The sequence below is a fragment of the Carcharhinus amblyrhynchos genome, chromosome 28 (assembly GCF_965287045.1).
Source record: "Carcharhinus amblyrhynchos chromosome 28, sCarAmb.v2.hapA, whole genome shotgun sequence".
Taxonomy (NCBI): Eukaryota; Metazoa; Chordata; class Chondrichthyes; order Carcharhiniformes; family Carcharhinidae; genus Carcharhinus; species Carcharhinus amblyrhynchos.
The window spans coordinates 32,227,616-32,248,745 of record NC_137351.1 but is presented as its reverse complement, the minus strand read 5'-3'; the positions used below and the strand labels follow the sequence as shown (position 1 = coordinate 32,248,745).

The 21,130-nt window shown below is 47.8% G+C and overlaps 1 protein-coding gene across 1 annotated transcript in view; it reads left to right on the top strand.

Annotated features, from left to right (window-relative positions):
- Nucleotides 1-21,130, top strand: part of cemip (cell migration inducing hyaluronidase 1) — a 252,790-nt gene that overhangs the window by 141,932 nt on the left and 89,728 nt on the right. Inside the window, exon 11 of the mRNA XM_080214375.1 lies at nt 3,689-3,880. Within this exon, the coding sequence (XP_080070501.1) occupies nt 3,689-3,880 (192 nt within the window). The remainder of the gene's footprint in view (nt 1-3,688; nt 3,881-21,130) is intronic.

The window sequence follows — 21,130 nt, the reverse complement described above, 5'->3', positions numbered from 1 at the left end:
TCAATAAGATCATGGCTGATCTGAAGTGGATCAGTTCCACTTTCCCGCTTTCTCCCCATAACCCTTAATTCCCTTGTCTATCAGAAATCTATCTACCCATGACTTAAATATATTTAGCGAGGTAGCCTCCACCACTTCAACGGGCAGAGAATTCCAGAGATTCACCACCCTTTGAGTGAAGAAGTTCCTCCTCAACTCCGTTCTAAACATCCCCCCTTATCTTGAGGCTGTGCCCTCTAGTCCTACTGTCCTTTCTGAGTGGGAAGAATCTCTCTACCTCCACCCTATCTAGCCCAAGGCCGGAATTGAACCCAGATCTCCTTACTTTAAGGTTGGACATTCTTGCATTGAGACAGTTCAGAGCAGGTTCAATAGGCTGTTTCCTGGGATGGAAGGGTTGTCCCCTGTGGAAAGATTAGGCCTTTACTCATTGGAGTTTAGACGAATGAGAGATGATCTTACTGGAATGTGGAAGATTCTGTGGGGGCTTGACAAGTTAGACGCTGAGGGGGATGTTTCCCCTTCGTGTGGGAATCTGGAACTAGGAGGCATAATTTCAAAATGAAGCATCTTCCAAATAAGATGGAGACGAGGAGGAATGTGTTCTCCTGGAGCCTTGTAAGTGTTTGGCATTCTCGGCTCCGGGGACAGTGGTGGCTCAAGGCCAGGACCAAGGGCGACAATCAGGAAAGTGGAGTGATCTTAGTGAATGGTAGAATGTGCTGAAGGAGTTGGATGACCTAGTCCTGCTCTTGTGTCCAATGTTGTGCCCGGTGGCTAGAGATGGTTAAATGTAAAAATGTTATCGCACTATATCCCCAGTCTGAATGAGATGTGCATTAAAGAGCCCTTCAGGAACACCACACCCTATTATCTACTCAATTACTGTTGGGTGAAAAGCACTAGACCTCAGAAAATAAACCTCTATTGAATGACATTCAAAAGACCCAGTGAAAATATCGATTGATAGGCAACAGAGGAGCTGAAACCTTTCTGCTATTACATCTCTAACCTACCCTTCGTATTGCTATTCCTTCCATATCATGTTGCCCCAGTGCGTTCCCCATGTACTGATTACGAAGAGTAGAGTAAGAAGTCTCACAACACCAGGTTAAAGTCCAACAGGTTTATTTGGGAGCAAAAGCCACTAGTTTTAGGTCAGAGACAGAGAACATAGAACCCTACAGTGCAGAAAGAGGCCCTTCGGCCCATCGAGTCTGCACCGAACACAATCCCACCCAGGCCCTACCTCCATATCCCACCCACTAATCCCTCTAACCTACACATCCCTGGACACTAAGGGGCAATTTCTTAGCATGGCCAATCAACCTAACCCACACATCTTTAGACTGTGGGAGGAAACCCACACAGACACGAGGAGAATGTGCAAACTCCACACAGACAGTGACCCGAGCCGGGAATCGAACCCAGGACCCTGGAGCTGTGTAGCAGCAGCGCTAACCACTGTGCTACCGTGCCGCCCACTAGTGGCTTTTGCTACCAAATAAACCTGTTGGACTTTAACCTGGTGTGGTGAGACTTCTTATTGTGTTTACCCCAGTCCAATGCCAGCATCTCCACATGCAAAGAATAGAGACATAGAAAAGAATCATAGAAACCTTACAGTACAGAAGGAGGCCATTCGGCCTGTCTGACAGCAATCCTACTTGGGCCCTATCCCTGTAACCCCACATATTTACCCCGCTAATCCCTCTACCGATCCGGGGGCAATTGAGCATGGCCAATGCACCCAACCTGCACATCTTTGGATAGGAAGCAGTGAGTCCTGTCACCTCTGCTCTGGGTTCAAGTCCAATCAGATGAGGATTTCCATGAGGAATCATAGAATTCCTACAGGGCAGGAGGAGGCCATTGAGTCTGCACTGAGTACTGGATGAGACGTGCTGCTGGGGATTAGCAGTTATTATGAGTTATGGTACCCAACCTTGTCCCAATCTATGCGCATTTTGTAGATAAATTGAGAGCCATTTATATTGGGTACGCGGTTAGTTAATGAGTTAGTTACCATCGATATTGGGGAAGGATTAGTTAACTCTTTTCTTGCAAAAATATACTTTATTTGTAAAGTATCTCAGAAGGTGGCTGAGGCTGGAAACCTTGAAAAAATATTTGGATGAGCACCTGAAATATCGTAATGTTCAAGGATAGGGGACAAGTGCAAGGAAGTGGGATTAGTGTCCCTTTAGTGGTAGATACTATCAATGCAGACTCAATGGGCCGAAGGGCCTTTTCTATGAATCTGGAAGCGTGTTACTAGCAGGGTAAATAAATGGGATAGGGTCTTGGTGGGATTGTCTGTGCAGACTTGATGGGCCGAATGGCTTCCTTCTGCACTGTAAGGATTCTGTGATGAACACGGCGAGCATTTCAAAATGACCGTTTAACAAAAGTGCCGCAATATTCAGATTCTCTGCATACATCATGTTGCACTCTGAGGTGCAGTCAAAGAAAGGTTTCAAAATGGTCATTACAAATGGTGCAAAAAGTTAGAACAAGGTGCAGTCTGAGGTGCCTCCTCCTAATAGTGATATATGTAATATTCACATTATACATTCAATATGATTACCTGAGGTGTTCTAGAACAAACAAAGAACAACACAGCACGGGAAACAGGCCCAACGAGCCCGCGCCGCCATCTTAACAATGTGTTTTTCCTCCTCCACCCTTGACCCATGTCTACGCTTATGGTACCCCCATTGGAAACTAGATTGAGGGGAGAATAATTTAGGGACAATTTGTTCCACCAATCAGCCTAAGAGCACATCTTTGGGGTGTGGGAGGAAACCAGAGCACCCGGAGGAAACCCACGCAAGCACGGGGAGAATGTGCAAACTCCCACAGACACCGGCCCAAATCCATGTATCTGCAGTGATAGTCACTGAGCTGTCATGGTGCCCATCTGCTGGTCCAGCTTACAATTCATAGAATCCATGTATCTGCACAGCAATCAGTGATAGTCACTGAGCTGTCGTGTTGCCCAGTTTACAATTCATAGAACATTACAGCACAGTACAGGCCCTTCGGCCCTCGATGTTGCACTGACCAGTGGAACCACTGAGAGAACTATCCCTCTCCCCTTGGTGTACATGGGCTGAAAGGCCTTACACAGTGGCCTCTCTCCCCACTGTGTCTTGGTGGTGGCTGCCCCAAGCTTGAGCGCGTCCCTCAGCACATAGTCCTGGACCTCGGAATGTACCAGTCTGCAACACTGGGTCGAGGAAAGTCCTTCGCAGTGGAAGATCCACAGGTTTTGGGCTGACCGAGGAGTGTATTTCACTAAGTAATTGAGAAGTGATAAAGAGTCTTCATCACGAGTGCGCTGGGATTGGATGATTTTTTACTTGTTTGCCGTTCTGGTTGCTGAGCTCGCTTTACGCAAAACCGCCTGTTTATAAGATTACACCATCTATCACTTTTATTGCATTTCTTTTAAAATAAGGGCAATTAAATACATTGTACGACCTTTGAACAAAGGGAAAAGCACCAAGCAAAACATTCAAAGTATGCAAAAAGGAATAGCTGAAGTTGTTTTCTCTTTGATTTTTACAGCTCGGTAACAGCTGCTGTGTATAAGGCCGCTCATGGTTCTGCTTTAACGAGATTGAAAGCTTGGCAGGGGACGCGATTTCATACTCGCACACTCAAACATTCACTTCTCCTCTTCCAGTGCGGCCCAAGGTGACCGTTACCATAGATACGCACGTTAATAGCAGCATTCTCGAGCTGCTGGGTGATGCCAGGACTTGGAAGGCCGGTGATGTCATCTTTGTTGCCAGCACAGATTATTCGATGCATCAAACCGAAGAGTTTCGTCTCTTACGCTGCCCAGAATGCAAAGCAAACCAGGTCAAAATCCAAGGTACGATCCCTTTAACTGGCTGAATTCTGTTCCTTGGTTTTGGTTTATTACTGTCACGTGTATTAGCGTACAGTGAAAAGTACAAAGAACAACGCAGCACGGGAAACAGGCCCTTCGGCCCAACGAGCCCGCGCCACCATCTTAACAATGTGTTTTTCCTCCTCTACCCTTGACCCATGTCTATGCTTATGGTGCCCCCATTGGAAACCAGATTAAGGGGAGACTAATTTAGGGACAATTTGTTACACCAATCAGCCTAAGAGCACATCTTTGGGGTGTGGGAAACTGGAGCACCCGGAGGAAACCCACGCAAGCACGGGGAGAATGCGCAAACTCCCACAGACACTGGCCCAAATCCATGTATCTGCACAGCAAACAGTGATAGTCACTGAGCTGTTGTGGTCCCCATCTGCTGGTCCAGTTTAAGCGTACACAAACGACGCAAAGTACTCGAAACATCCAAGAGCAGCCCACGCACGACCCACCGTGTGCATGCCCCTCATTAGACAACAAGGTGGACCGACGCACCTGTGGAGTAAAAGAGAAAAACATCAACACATGTGACATTAGATTTCCAGGAACGTCCCGAGGCTCTGAACCTTATTTCAAACAGTCTCCGATAACCCTCCATCCCTATTTCGCTCATGTGTCTATCTAAGTAAACCTTAAACAAGTATTGTCTATTGCGCACGACACAGACAAAGCATACCATTCATAGAGAAGGAAAGGAGAGAGTGCAGAATGTAGTCATCATAGAATCGTAGAACCCTACAGGGCAGAAAGAGGCCCTTCGGCCCATCGAGTCTGCACCGAACACAATCCCACCCAGACCCTACCCCCATAACCCTACATATTATACCCACTAATCTACACATCCCTGGATACTTCAGGGGCAATTTCTTAGCATGGCCAATCAACCTAACCTGCACATCTTTGGACTGTGGGAGGAAACCCACGCAGACACGAGGAGAATGTGCAAACTCCACACAGACAGTGACCTGAGCCGTGAATCGAACCCAGGACCCTGGAGTTGTGAAGCAGCAGTGCTAACCACTGTGCTACTGTGCCGCCCATGTTACAGTCATAGCTAGGGTGTAGAGAAAGATCAACTTAATGCGAGGTTGGTCCATTCAAAAGTCTGACAGCATCAGGGAAGAAGCTGTTCTTGAGTTGGTTGGTATGTGACCTCAGACTTTTGTATCTTTTTCCCGACGGAAGAAGGTGGAAGAGAGAATGTCCAAGGCGTGAGGGGTCCTTAATTATGCTGGCTGCTTTGCTGAGGCAACAGGAAGTGTAGACAGAGTCAATGGATGGGTGGAAACCCCAGATCATGAAAGAATTAATGTACAGACAACGGGGAAAAGGCTGACATTGAAATTGTTACTTTGGGCGGACACGCATTGTATAAACACCAAAGTAATATTGGTACCATGGACAATTCACTCGATTCTGGTTTTAACTGAGTGCAGGAGATACATGGTGATCCAAGAAAGAGCTGGAACATAAAGGGTGAAATGGTTGCACTAAGACAAGATTTCTATAAAAATGAGGAAAATATATTTCAGACTCAGTAGGGACTTGCTGCTTTGAGACTGTCACAACTTCATAAGACACAGGAGCAGAATGGGAGGGGCCCATCGGACCTGTTCCACCATTCGACCATGGCTGATATGCTCCTTGTCCCCATTCAACCCATTAATAATCTGTCTAACCCTTCTATAAATTTACTCACTGTCCCAACATCCACTGTACTTTAGGGTAGCGAATTCCACCGATCCAGTGGATTAGTCAGTGATGAGTTACTCAAAGTTGATTGTTTTAAAGAGACTGAAATAACTCCTCCAAAGCCAGTGGCCCTTCTCCAGATTCCCTTTATTTACAAACTCTATTCAACCCCTGGAGTGCCTCAGGTGCAAAGTCAGAACCCGGAGTATCAGTCGACCTGACAATATGTATATTGGTGAGACTCCCTGTTGGGCAGGCAATCATTACCTCAATCAGGGAGCTCATACTCCAAGAGGTCAGCCTCACATAGAACACTACAGCACAAACAGGCCCTTCGGCCCACAAGTTGCGCCGATCACATCCATACCTACCAAGCCATCGAACTATCTGTAACTTCCAATCCCACTAAATCCCATGTACTCATCCAGAAGTCTTTTAAAAGACCCCAGCGAGTTCGCCTCTACCACCACCGACAGCAGCCGATTCCACTCACTCACCACCCTCTGAGTGAAGAACTTGCCCCTAACATCTCCTCTGTACCTGCTCCCCAGCACCTTAAACCTGTGTCCTCTCGTAGCGACCATTCCAGCCCTGGGAAATAGCCTCCGAGAAAGAGGTGGAGAGACTCTTCCCGCTCAGAAAGGACAGTAGGACTAGGGGGCACAGCCTCAAGATAAAAGGGGGAGCGGTTTAGAACGGAGTTGAGGAAGAACTTCTTCACTCAAAGGGTGGTGAATCTCTGGAATTCTCTGCCCGTTGAAGTGGTGGAGGCTGCCTCACTAAATATTTTTAAGACGCGGGTTGATGGGTTTTTGATAAGAGAGGGGATTAAGGGTTATGGGGAGAGGGCGGGAAAGTGGAACTGAGCCACGACAGATCAGCCATGATCTTATTGAATGGCGGGGCAGGCTCGAAGGGCTAGATGGCCTACTCCTGCTCCTATTTCTTATGTTCTTATGTTCTTATACCTCTCAACATTTTATAAACCTCTATCAGGTCGCCTCTCAACCTTCATCTCTCCAGGGAGAAGAGTCCCAGCTCCCTCAACCTATCCTCATAAGGCATGCCTTCCAATCCAGGCAACATCCTTGTAAATCTCCTCTGCACCTTTTCAATAGCTTCCACATCCTTCCTGTAGTGAGGCGACCAGAACTGCGCACAGTACTCCAAGTGGGGTCTGACAAGGGTCTTATAAAGTTGCACTCACTTATAGAATCCCTACAGTGCAGGAAGAGGCCATTCAGCCCATTGAATCTGCACCAACTTTCTGACAGGGTAACTTTCCCAGGGCCCCCCCCCCCACTCTATCACTGTAACCCCACGCATTTACACTAATAATACCCCTAACCCACACATCTTGGGACATTAAGAAACAATTTAGCATGGACAATCAACCTAACCTGCACATCTTTGGACCTTGAGAGGAAACCGGAATACCCGGAGGAAACCCGCACAGATATGGGGAGAACATGCAAACTCCACATAAACAGAGATCCAAGGCCGGAATTGAACCCGGGTCCCTGGCACTGTGAGGCATCAGTGCTAACCCACTGTGCCACCACAATAGGTGCTTACTGGGTCAAAGGGCCTCTTTTCTTGCGCTGTAAAACTTTAGCTCGACTCAAACCAGTTAACCAGTCGATCAAAGCAAATTACCGCGGGTGCTGGAATCTGAAACCAAAAGAGAAAATGCTGGAAAATCTCAGCAGGTCTGGCAGCGTCTGTAAGGAGAGTGCAAATGATCCTTTGTCAAAGCTAAAAGGCTTAGAAAGTGGAGATATTTATACTGTAGGGTGAGGGAATGAAAGATTAGTCATAGTCACAAAAACAAGATGAAAGGCGATGGTCTAGTGGTATTATCACAAGGCTATTCATCCAGAAACTCAGCTAATGTTCTGGGGACCTGGGTTCGAATTCCAGCTTGGCAGCTGATAGAATTTGAATTCAATGAAAATGTCTGGAATTAAGAATCTACTGATGACCATGAAACCAAAAACCCACCCGGTTCACTAATGTCCTTTAGGGAAGGAAATCTGCCGTCCTTACCCGGTCTGGCCTACATGTGACTCCAGAGCCACAGCAATGCGGTTGACTCTTAGCTGCCCTCGAGTAATTAGAGTTGGGCAATAAATGTTGGCCCAGCCAGCAACGCCCATGTCCCACACATGAAGAAAGTGCTGCTAATGGCAGCCCATAGAGAGGATAGAAAATGTGAGTGGCCAAACCGCAGAGAAGCTGAAATTAGAGGGTAAGCTTTGACAGATGGAGATGTGGAGAAGGAGGGAGATGGGTGGGACAGAAGTAAAATTGAGAGAAAAGGGAAGCAAAAGGGGGAGAAAATGTAAGGAAGAGGGGATAAAATAGGGGCAAAGACTGGGGGGAAAGAAAAGTAAAGAAAGACAACCAAGAAACAAAAGATAGAGAACAGTTAAAAATAAATAAAACGAAAACAAAGGGTTGAGGTAGGGTAGAGCTAGTCATCTGAAATTGTTGAATTTGATGTTGAGATTGGAAGTCTGTATAGTGCCGAGCTGGAAGATGAGATGCTTTTCCTCCAGTTTGTGTTGAGCTTCACTGGAACGTTGCAGTGGATCTAGAACATAGAACACTACAGCACAAACAGGCCCTTCGGCCCACAAGTTGCGCCGATCATATCCATACCTACCAATCCATAGAACTATCTGTAACTCCCAATCCCATTAAATCCCATGTGCTCACCCAGAAGTCTTTTAAAAGACCCCAGCAAGTTCGCCTCTACCACCACCGACAGCAGCCGATTCCACTCACTCACCACCCTCTGAGTGAAAAACTTACCCCTGACATCTCCTGTGTACCTGCTCCCCAGCACCTTAAACCTGTGTCCTCTCGTAGCGACCATTTCAGCCCTGGGAAATAGCCTCCGAGAATCCACCCTATCTATTCCTCTCAATAAAAGATCTAGTTGGATCTTTTCACACCTCTTCTCTAATAAATAGACATGGTGACTCTAACAGAGTTTTAAACTTTTAAACATTCCCCTGTAACATATATAGGTGTATCAGTTAGAACCACAGAAAAGAATGAAACCATTTGACCCATCTTGCCCTTGACAGCCCAAGGATGCCCAGGTGCCCTTTCAACTCCCACTTCCCAGCACTTGGCCCAATGCCCTGTAGCTTACAGCACTTAAAGTGCAGATCCAGGTATTATTTTAAGAGTTTAACATCTCTGCCTTTGCCACCAACCCGGGCAGCTAATTCCAGACCCACCAACTGCTGCGTTTAATAAAAAAAGGTTCTTCCTCATGTTCCTTCCATACCTTCTGCCACATCCCTGTCCTCTGGCTCTAGAGTTCCCCACTAAGGGAAACAGTTTTATCCTGTCCACTCTATCTCTTACCCTCGTAATTTTGTACCCCCCCATCACCCCTCAGCCTTTGTTCCGAGGAAAATAATCCCAACCTACACTTTCCTAGCCCTTCCTGTACACCCCCTCTGCACTGTTGCCAGAGTAATTACGTCCCTCCTGTAGTGCGGTGACCAGAGCTGTGCACAATACTCCAGTTGTGGCCTCACCTCACCACTACCTTCACAAGCTGGAAAGTAATTGAGTAACTGCGGTGAGCAATCTGACACTGTCAGATCATTTTCTCAGCAATACGCACTTCATAAGGTGTAGAGAACTTCAATAACTCCATCAGGATGGAGACCGAGGGACAGAACGCCCACTGTTGTATGAATAAGGAAATGAATAATCAACCTGATTGTATTAGAAGTTGCACTAAGGTAAGACCTAAGTCCATAATACATAGGAGCTTATGATAGGCTGAATGGCTTTCTTCTGCACTATACGGATTCTATGGTTCTCTGGTTCTAGAATCCAATGCCTTGTATTGTCCTGAGCCATAGTATTTACAAGGTTTGTACACTTTGGTTTCTGGTCAATGCTAATCCCCAGAACTTTGCCCGCAAGAGGTTCCATGATGATAATGCAATTGAACATCAAGGGTGACTGGTAGATTCCCTCTTGTTGGAGATATGTATCTGTGTGGGTTTCCTCTGAGTGCTCCAGTTTCCCCCCCCACAATCCAAAGATATGCGGGTCAGGTTGATTGGCCATGCTAAATTGCCCCTTAGTGTCAGGGGGACTAGCAGGGTAAATGCACGGGGAAGCGGTGATAGGTCCTGGGTGGGATTGTTGTTGGTGCAGGGCCGAATGGCCTCTTTCTGAACTGCAGGGATTCAATGAAATTAATGGACTAGAGTTGATCCGCTGACCCACCAAAGCTTGGTAAGAAATCTCTCAACACCAGGTTAAAGTCCAACAGGTTTATTTGGTAGCAAAATCCACTAGCTTTTGGGCCTCTGCTCCTTCATCAGGTGAGTGGGGAGCTCTGATCACAAACAGGGCATATAAAGACACACACCCAGTTTACAGAATACTGATTAAAATGCGCATCTTTACAGCTAATCAAGTCTTAAAGGTGCAGACAATGTGAGTGGAGATACCAAAGCTCAAGTATGCTGGAACATTCTGACTAAAAACCTCTGACCCTTGACCACCAATCTGTAGTCACAAAATCTCCTGGGAAACACAAAAGGAAAAGTATCAGTAAAATGAAAAATACGCTGGAAAATTCTTCCCCAGTGCCTCAGCCGTGCAGGAATGAAATGTGTTCAGCTGTTTACATTTTAGCACATCACAATTCACTCTGATACTCTTCCTCACCTCCTGCTAGTGATCCCCAGTGTGTTAAACCTCCGGTAACTACATACTTTTCATTGTTGCCTAATTAGTCCATAATCTAACATGGCAGATTTCTACTTGGAGAAACGTACAGTTGCCAAGTATTTACAGCAGTTTATGCTTCATCCAACATGGGCCAAGCTTTGAAATTCCAAATTGTCAACACTGGGCATGTGCCAGCATGCTGACAGATTCTGTTAACCTTCCCTGAGAACTCGCAAACTGCCTCCCTTCTTGGGAATCAAAGTGCCCACAATAAGCATCGCACGGCACTGTAAACTCCTGCACAGTCTGTAAAATATCACCACATGAAAACTGTCCAGACCAGACTGGCCAAATGTAGGAAGTGAGAAATAGGGTGAAGTTTGGTCTTTGTCACCAGTTGCGTGTGTTTTATTTGCTGCTCCATTGGGGTGAGGTTTGGGGTTTGGATTGGGGGTTGGATTGGGGTGAGGTTTGGGGTTTGGATTGGGGGTTGGATTGGGGTGAGGTTTGGGGTTTGGATTGGGGGTTGGATTGGGGTGAGGTTTGGGGTTTGGATTGGGGGTTGGATTGGGGTGAGGTTTGGGGTTTGGATTGGGGGTTGGATTGGGGTGAGGTTTGGGGTTTGGATTGGGGGTTGGATTGGGGTGAGGTTTGGGGTTGAATTGGGGGCGAGGTTTGGGGGTTGGATTGGGGTGAGGTTTGGGGTTTGAATTGGGGTTAGGTTTGGGGTTTGGATTGGGGGTTGAATTGGGGGTGAGGTTTGGGGTTTGGATTGGGGGTTGGATTGGGGTGAGGTTTGGGGTTTGGATTGGGGGTTGGATTGGGGTGAGGTTTGGGGTTGAATTGGGGGCGAGGTTTGGGGGTTGGATTGGGGTGAGGTTTGGGGTTTGAATTGGGGTTAGGTTTGGGGTTTGGATTGGGGGTTGAATTGGGGGTGAGGTTTGGGGTTTGGATTGGGGGTTGGATTGGGGTGAGGTTTGGGGTTAAATTGGGGTGAGGTTTGGGGTTTGGATTGGGGGTTGGATTGGGGTGAGGCTTGGGGTTTGGATTGGGGGTTGGATTGGGGTGAGGTTTGGGGTTTGGATTGGGGGTTGGATTGGGGTGAGGTTTGGGGTTGAATTGGGGTGAGGTTTGGGGTTGAATTGGGGTGAGGTTTGGGGTTTGGATTGGGGATGAGGTTTGGGGTTTGGATTGGAGTGAAGTTTGGGGTTTGGATTGGGGTTTGGATTCGGGTAAGGTTTGGGGTTTGAATTGGGGTTAGGTTTGGGGTTTGGATTGGGGTGAGCTTTGGGGTTTGGAATGGGGTAAGGTTTGGCGTTGGATTGGGGTGAGGTTTGGGGTTTGGATTGGGGTGAGGTTTGGGGTTTGGATTGGGGTGAGGTTTGGGGTTGGATTGGGGTGAAGTTTGGGGTTTGGAATGGGAGTTGGATTGGGGTGTGGTTTGGGGTTTGGATTGGGGTTTGGATTGGGGGTGAGGTTTGGGGTTTGGCTTGGGGTTTGGATTGGGGGTGAGGTTTGGGGTTTGGATTGGGGTTTGGATTGGGGGTGAGGTTTGGGGTTTGGATTGGGGGTGAGGTTTGGGGTTTGGATTGGGGATGAGGTTTGGGGTTTGGATTGGGGTTTGGATTGGGGGTGAGGTTTGGGGTTTGGATTGGGGTTTGGATTGGGGGTGAGGTTTGGGGTTTGGATTGGGGTTTGGATTGGGGATGAGGTTTGGGGGTTGGATTGGGGGTGAGGTTTGGGGTTTGGATTGGGGATGAGGTTTGGGGTTTGGATTGGGGTTTGGATTGGGCATGAGGTTTGGGGGTTGGATTGGGGGTGAGGTTTGGGGTTTGGATTGGGGTTTGGATTGGGGGTGAGGTTTGGGGGTTGGATTGGGGTTTGGATTGGGGTGAGGTTTGGGGTTGGATTGGGGTTTGGATTGGGGTGAGGTTTGGGGTTTGGATTGGGGTTTGGATTGGGGGTGAGGTTTGGGGGTTGGATTGGGGTGAGGTTTGGGGTTTGGATTGGGGTGAGGTTTGGGGTTTGGATTGGGGTGAGGTTTGGGAGTTGGATTGGGGGTGAGGTTTGGGGTTTGGATTGGGGTTTGGATTGGGGTGAGGTTTGGGGGTTGGATTGGGGTTTGGATTGGGGGTGAGGTTTGGGGTTTGGATTGGGGTTTGGATTCGGGTAAGGTTTGGGGTTCAATTGGGGTGAGGTTTGGGGTTTGAAGGGGGGTAAGGTTTGGTGTTCAATTGGGGTTAGGTTTGGGGTTTCAACTGAATTTTGTTCTCCTTTCTTGCTCTTTAAGGGAAAATTTGGTTCTTGTCAGGGGCAATATGTCATCAAACTGAATTCTAGCCCAGTGGTATTATCACTACGCCATCCTGCTACTAATCTACCATTAACTAAGATAAACAAGGTCCACAAAGGACTGGGAAAAGCAACTAACACCATTAAAACATAGAGACAATATACTGGCAGAAATTGAGGGTTGGCAAACAGGCAGAAAACAGAGCAGGTATGAATGGCTCATTCTCACATTGGCAGGCGATTGGGCTACTGCACAGGAATGGTACTTTGACCCCAGCTGTTCACAATGTGTAGAATCATAGAGGTTTACAGCCTGGAAACAGGCCTTTTGGCCCAACTTGCCCATGCTGCCCCTTTTTGTTAACCCGTAATCTAATCCCAATTGCCTGCGTTTGGCCCATATCCCTCGTTCTACCCGTCTTACCCATGTAACTGCCTATATGCCTTTAAAAAGGCAAAATTGTACCCGCCTCTACTACTATCTCTGGCAGCTTGTTGCAGACACGCAGCACCCTCTGTGTGAAAAAATTGTCCCTCTGAACTCTTTTGTATTTATCCCCTCTCACCTTAAACCTATGTCCTCTAGACTCCCCTACCTTTGGGAAAAGATATCGACTATCTAGTGATCTGTGCCCCTCATTATTTTATAGACCTCTATAAGATCACCCCTCAGCCTCCTACGCTCCAGAGAAAAAAGTCCCAGTCTATTCAGCCTCTCCTTATAACTCAATCCATCGAGTCCTGGTAGCATCCTAGTAAATCTTTTCTGCACTCTTTCTAGTTTAATAATATCCTTTCTATAATAGGGTGACCAGAATTGCACACAGTATTCCAAGTGTAGCTTTACGAATGTGTTGTGCAACTTCAACAAGACGTCCCAACTCCCGTATTCAATGTTCTGATTAATGAAATCAAGATGCCAGCATTGGACTGGGGTAAACACAGGAAGAAGTCTCACAACACCAGGTTAAAGTCCAACCAGATTGTTTGATAGTAAACCCACAAGCTTTCGGAGACAGTGTTCCTTTGTCAGGGTTTAACTGTCCCTTTACAACAGCTCCTCCCCAAACCACCTCCTGGTAGCAGTGACTGTGCCTATGCAAATCTTGCCTGAAACAGCCAATCGGCGTCGCTGCTCTCACCTGGACATCAATAATTCGGGGGAATGTAATAATTCCAAGTTTGTGAATGACACCGAGCTAGGTGGGAATGTAGGTTATGAGGAAGATGTAAAGCAGCTCCAGGAAGACTTAGTGAGTGGGCAAGAACATGGCAGATGGGATATAATGTGGAAAGATGTGAGGTAATCCACTTTAGTGGGAGGACCAGACCTGCTGCGTATTTCCTGAATGGTAACAATTAGTAGGTGTAGACAGTGGTTAGCACTGCTGCCTCATAGCGCCCAGGGATCCAGGTTCGATTCCTGGCAGGGGTGACTCTCTGTGTGGAATTTGTACATCCTTCCCGTGTCTGCGTGGGCTTCCTCCGGGTGCTCCGCTTTCCTCCCAGAGTCCGAAGATGTGCAGGTTAGATTGATTGGCCATGATAAATTGACCCTAGTGCCAGGGGGATTAGCAGGGTAAATGTGTGGGGTTATGGACATGGGGGCCTGGGTGGGATTGCAGTCGGCGCAGACTCAGTGGGCCGAATAGCCTCCTTCTGCGCTGTCAGGATTCCAGGATGTGCAAACATAGGATGCAAGACCGGGCGGAGAAGTGGCAGATGGACTTCAACGCGGATAAATGTGTAGTGGTCCATTTTGCCAGGTCCAATGGGATGAAGGAATACAATATCAAGGGCAGGACTCTTAGCAGTGTAGAGGATCAGAAGGACCTTGGGGTCCGGGTCCATAGGACTCTTACATTAGCCTCGCAGGTGGAGGATGTGGTCAAGAAGGCGTATGGTGTACTGGCCTTCATTAATCGAGGGATTGAGTTTAGGAGTCGGGGGGTAATGCTGCAACTTTATAAGACCCTTGTCAGACCCCACTTGGAGTACTGTGCACAGTTCTGGTCGCCTCACTACAGGAAGGATGTGGAAGCTATTGAGAGGGTGCAGAGGAGATTTACAAGGATGTTGCCTGGATTGGGAGGCATGCCTTATGAAGATAGGTTGAGGGAGATCGGTCTCTTCTCCCTGGAGAGACGAAGGTTGAGAGGCGACCTGATAGAGGTTTATAAGATGTTGAGAGGAATAGATAGGGTGGATTCTCAGAGGCTATTTCCCAGGGCTGAAATGGTCGCTACGAGAGGACACAGGTTTAAGGTGCCGGGGAGCAGGTACAGAGGAGATGTCAGGGGAAAGTTTTTCACTTAGAGGGGGGTGAGTGAGTGGAATCGGCTGCCGTCGGTGGTGGTAGAGGCGAACTTGCTGGGGTCTTTTAAAAGACTTCTGGATGAGTACATGGGATTTAATGGGATTGGGAGTTCTAGATAGGCCTAGTAGGGATGGATGTGATTGGCACAACTTGTGGGCTGAAGGGCCTGTTTGTGCTGTAGTGTTCTATGTTCTAAGGAACCTGGATGTCCTTGTCCATAAGTTATTGAAAGCTAACCTGCAGATGCAGTGAGTTTTTAGGAAGGCAAATGGAATGTTAGCCTTTATCGGAAAAGGATTTGAGTACCAGAATTGTGAGGTCTTGCTCCGATTGTATAGAACATTAGTTAGACCATACCTGAGCACTGTGTACAGCTTTCCTCCCTTTATCTTCCGAAGGATATTGTTGCCATAGAGAAAGTCCAACATCTGGTCACTAGCCTCGTGCCCAGGATGGCAGGATTGCCCTGCGAAGGGCGCTGAGCAAACTGGGCAAGGGGAAGAAGCACCAAGCAAGGGGGCAGCGCCAAGCGAGGGGAAATCCGAGCGAGGGAAAAGCACTGAGTGGGAAGAAAATGAGGAGGTGTACAGAGGTGAGGGAGCGTCCGGAGGAGAGGAAGCGTTCAGAGTAGTTGGAGGACCCCAGAGGCGAGCGTCCAGAGCGGGAACAAACTCAGGCGAGGGAGCAGAACTGAAGGTGAGCACGGAGTGGGGGGGGGGGGTGTGGGAGTGGGACTGGGGTGGACAGAGAGCTAGCACAGACACGATGGCCCAATGGCCTCCTTCTGCACTATAACCATACTATCATTCTCGAGTTGTCTCTGACCAATGGCAGCACAGGATTCTTTGTGTTTTTATTTCTCCGACTATTTCGCTGAAATCCTGTTTTCCGCCGTCTGGCTGGGTTTAAAAACAGTGGAAAGGGAGGGTTGATTGGAAAGTTCAAACTATTTGCAGATGTTCCTGATTTCCTTCCACACAATCTGCAAATCTCGCCAAACTTGAAAATAACTTGTTTTGAAGATCGACCCGGAGCGTCAAAACTGGAAGAAGAAAGTGGACTGCGGATTTTCCTTACCTTATCGACATTGCTCCTGCGGCGGGGTAATGAGCACCAGTCGGGACGGGAAGAACTTGCATTTCTGTAGCGCCTTCCCCGGCCTGGTCGCTTCCCAAAGTGCTTGACAGCCGACGCAGCACCTTTCGAAATGGAATCGCTGTTGTGGGAAAAGTGGGAGCTGATCTGTGCACAGCAAGCTCCCGCAGGCAGGGGCCAGTAACCACGTAAAAGACTCCGCTGATGTTTATGGTGAGAAGTCCGTTGTTCAGGTTGCCAGGAAAATGCTCCTGCTTTTCTTTGGATTTTCCAACCCCCTCCTGAGAGAAGAAACCAAGCTGTGGTTCTAACGTCTTAGTGAAGGCAATCCCTCCCAGCACTGCAGAGCTCCCTCAGTGCTGCAGTCCAGTGTCAGTCTCCATGATTTTCTCCCATGTATGGGGTGGGATTTGAACCCCCAACTGTTTGACTCAGGATGGCAGTACTCCCGTTTTAGTAGGGTTGACACATACTGAGGAATTCCATTAGCAGTGAATGGTGAAATTACTGCCTGGTAGCCAATTTTGTTCATTATTGTGGTATTTTTATAATGAATCATTTGGGGTGTGCGATATGGTGACACAATGGTTAGCATTGCTATCTCACAGTGCCAGGAACCTGGGTTTGATTCCTGGCTTGGGTCACTGTCTGTGCGGAGCCTGTACATTCTCCCCATGTTTGCGTGGGTTTCCTCCAGGTGCTCCGGTTTCCTCCCACAGTCAGAAAGACGTGCTGGTTAGGGTGCATTGGCCGTGCTAAATTCTCCCTCAGTGTAACCGAACAGGCGTCGGAATGTGGCGACTAGGGGATTTTCACAGTAACTTCATTGCAATGTTAATGTAAACCGATTTGTGACTAATAATAAATGAATAGGTTGTTGAGACGCAGCGACAATCAACACTTGCGATAAACCTCATTTTGCTTTAACTTCTTCCCAGATTAAAGTCTTCCCCTGAATGTTGTTGCCATGCTCAAGTTGTCTTGGTCACCTGGTGTAGTCCATGTGGTCAAAGGATCACCCTCTAATGCTGTTTGGATAAATGTTTCAGGATTTTGAGGGAATGGCAGAGGGTGGGATATAGTTCCAAGTCAGGATGATGTGTGGCCTGGGGGGAGAAGTTTGGGACAGATTGATCTTGCCTTTGTCCGTCTCGGGGTTGTGCCAAGTGAATTAGACACTTTCCAGCAGGGGTCAGAGACTGTGACGAGAAACAGGAACCCACTCCTCTCTCCAAACTGTACCGACACTAATGGGAGCTCGCACCCTGAGTTAGCTCAGTTGATCCAATGCAGAGCAGCGGACAGTTCTGTTTCAATTCGTTTTGTGTTACGGAGGTCTAAGCAGCTGTAAAAGGCTTTGATCACAGTGCCCATCGGGGTGGAAGTCTGCCTCAGGTAGGAGGCCATTTTGAAGATGCAAATTAGGACAATGGCATCTAATTTCAATTTGGGAACACCAGGAGGTGTGACCCATGCTCAGACCAGACCAGTACAGAGTGACTCGACCACAGCCTCTCACAAGGACAACCAGCGTCCACTCTTAAAGTAGAACAAAGAACAACACAGCCCGGGAAACAGGCCCTTCGGCCCAACGAGCCCGCGCCGCCATTTTAACAGTGTGAGTTCCCTCTTCCACCCATGTCTACGCTTATGGCACTCGACATTGGAAACCAGATTGAGGGGAGACTAATTTAGGGGCAATTTGTTAACACCAATCAGCCTAAGAGCACATCTTTGGGGTGTGGGAGGAAACCGGAGCACCTGGAGAAAACCCACGCAAGCACGGGGAGAATGCACAAACTCCCACAGACACTGGCCCAAATCCATGTGTCTGCACAGCAAACAGTGATAGTCACTGAGCTGTCGCGTTGCCCAGTATCTGGTCCAGTTTAAGCGTACACTAACGACGTGAAGCACTAGGCCAATCTCGAACAACCAAGAGCAGCCATCGCACGACCCACCGCGTGTATGCCCCTCGTTGGACAACAAGGCGGACAAAATCACCTGTGGATTAAAAGAGAAAAACATCAATAACATCCACATCCTTATACAAACATTCAAGGGAATCCCCAGAAGCTCAAAAGTAAAACAAGTGAGCCAGAAAATATGTTGGAAGGTCGATAGGAATCAATTGATTTCCAGGAACATCCCAAGGCTCCTGAACCTTATTTAAAACAATCTCCTATATCCCTCCATCTCCATCCCGCTCATGTGCCTGTCTATGTATCTCTTAAACAACTCCAGCGTGCCTGCCTCCACCACCTTACTTGGCAGAGCATTTGGAGGGGCAGTGTTCTCACTGGGTTAAATAAGACATATGGCACAGAACCAAACCGTGTAACCAGGCCGAGACAGTGTTTGTGCTCTACTCGAATCTCCTCTCATCCTTCCTCATCAAAATCTATCATCGTGACCCCCCATTTCCTCTTCCACCTTACTTGATTAGCTTCCCCTTCACTCCATGGCAAAGCTCCGGGCCTCTACCGCCCTGTATGTGGCCCTCCCTGGGACAGCTTCCTCCCCTTGACCCCAGACCAGGCCTGGCCTGTTATCTGGGTCTCCCGAACGGACTGTTTACACGTACACATCATTCAGGCAGACAGGATTCAGGTCTTAAAACACCCTGAGCCTCACATTAGCAGCAACAGGTGGACAGCAGGTTGAGTCACTGTGAGATCAGCGATAGAATTAAAATCTCTGTGTTTTGTAAAGGGTGCAGGTTACCCACGAACTGAATACCACCCAGATGATGGCTGTGAAAACCCTCGAATTGGCCCAGTTAACTGCGTTATTTTGGGGTTTTGAATCATCGACACCCTGCAGTGCGTAAAGAGGCCCTTCGGCCCATCGAATCTACACCGACAACAATCCCACCCAGGTCCTATCCCACATATTTATCCCACTAATCCTGCTAAGCTACGCATCCCAGAACACTAAGGGACAATTTAGCATGGCCAATCAACCTAACCCACTCATCTTTGGACTGTGGGAGGAAACCCATGCAGACACGGGGAGAATGTACAAACTCCACACAGACAGTGACCCGAGGCGGGAATCGAACCCAGGTCCCTGGCGCTGTGAAGCGTGCGGTGTCCACGGGCGCAGTTGACGCCTTCCGTGCCTGCTGGGCACCGCAGGGGCTGGTGTGTGTTATAGACCCTTACAATCACATTTTGATTTAGTGTTTTAAGTTTCCTTTGGACTTTGGTTTCTGTTTGGGTCGTTCCCCCCTCCCTTTTCTGCCCTTCTTAATTTGTCCGTAAGTTAATTTGAGTTCGTTTTACCTGTTGGGTAGGTGAAAAGAGCTCCCTGGCGCTGTGAGGCAGCAGCGCTAACTACTGTGCCACCCATACACATAACACGTGATTGGAGACCGATTTCGATAATGTTTGTGGGGCAGAGCTCTTTAGCAGTGCGTAAGTGCAAGCGATCTAACATTACATACTGAGCACAGACTTGGTTTGTTGAGGCCTTTATTATTACTGGTAATGGTGTGGTCCCTGGCAATATGAGCTGATGACATTGAAAGTAGTTTATAGAAGGCAGAGGATTTGTGGTTAAGCACAGATACCCCACCCCCCTCCGCCTGCATGTAAGTGAGCTAAAATTAGAAAGTGGCTTTTTATCCAGCCCTGAGTCATTACAGATTAATAAAGGCATCAGTCTTTACCGACCATCTTCCATCACTGAGTGTCATGAGGATGTGCTGACTCCTGCCATCTTTTAACATTTAACTGGCGGTGAAAATATAACTGAGCTTGCATTTTTCAGAGCGAGCCACAGGTTGGTTTTCCCCCTGCAGTGATCCAACCCACATCAAGGCAGTTGTGATTTCAAGGAACTAACATTCCCAGAATGTTGGGGAAGCAGCTTACGTCGTGCGTTCCTCGATAGTCTGAAACGTGCGAGAGGAATCACACCCGGGCACACACTGAGCGGGAGATGCTGGTGGGAAAAGTGGTACTGTCACCGGATTCGTAATCCAGACACCCAGCTCTGGAAACTTGGGTTCAAATCCCACGATGTGGAGATGCTGGCGTTGGACTGCGGTAAACGCAGTAAGGAGTCTCACAAACGCCAGGTTAAAGTCCAACAGGTTTATTTGGTGGTAAAAGCCACTAGCTTTCGGAGCGCTGCTCCTAACTTGACAAAGGAGCAGTGCTCCAAAAGCTCGCAGCTTTTGCTACCAAATAACCTGGACTTTAACCTAGTGTTGTGTTCAAATCCCACCAGAGCAGATGGTGGAATTTGAGTTCAATAAAAAAGAAAATACCTCGTATTACCCAACCTCACACTCTTACCCCTACCTCATATAAAGTTGACCTTTCTCTACACCCTAGCTATAACTGTAACATTACGTTCTGCACTCCTTTCCTTCTCTGTATGCTTTGTATAGCGCGCAAGAAACAGTATTTTTCACTACGTTAATACATGTGACAATAAATCAAAGAAAACTGAAATTAAACATCTAACAATGATCGTGAAATAATCATCGGCTGTTTAAGAACCCATTGGGTTCACTCATGTCCTTTAGGGAAGGAAATCTGCTGTTCTTACCCAGTCTGACCTACACGTGACTCCAGACTCATAGCAATGTGGTTGACTCTTAACTGCCCTCTGAAACGGTTGAGCAACTTACTCCGTTCAAGGGCCGTTAGGGAAGGGTAACAATACTAGCCCAGCCAGCAACGCCCCCATCCAACGAAAGAATAAATAAAATGTAAGGAAGGCAGATTTTCTTCCTTGAGGTCCAATAGTGAGCTTGTCCGTACAAGGAATTTAACTCAAAGTGTGAGATGATGTATTTTGAGAGAACGGTAGGATGCTAGGAGGTAGTAGGGCCAGAGAGAGGTCTTGGGGTGAATGTCCAAAGACCCCTGAAGGCAGCGGGACAGGTAGATTAAGAAGGCGCATGGGATACCTGTCTGTATTAGATGGAGCGTAGAACATAAGAGCAGGGAGGTTATGCTGGAACTATATATAACACTCGTTAGGGCACAACTGGAGTACTGTGTGCAGTTCTGGTCGCCACACTATAGGAAGGATGTGATTGCACTGGGGAGAGTGTAGAGGAGGTTCACCAGGATGTTATTGGGTTCGGAGCGTTCCAG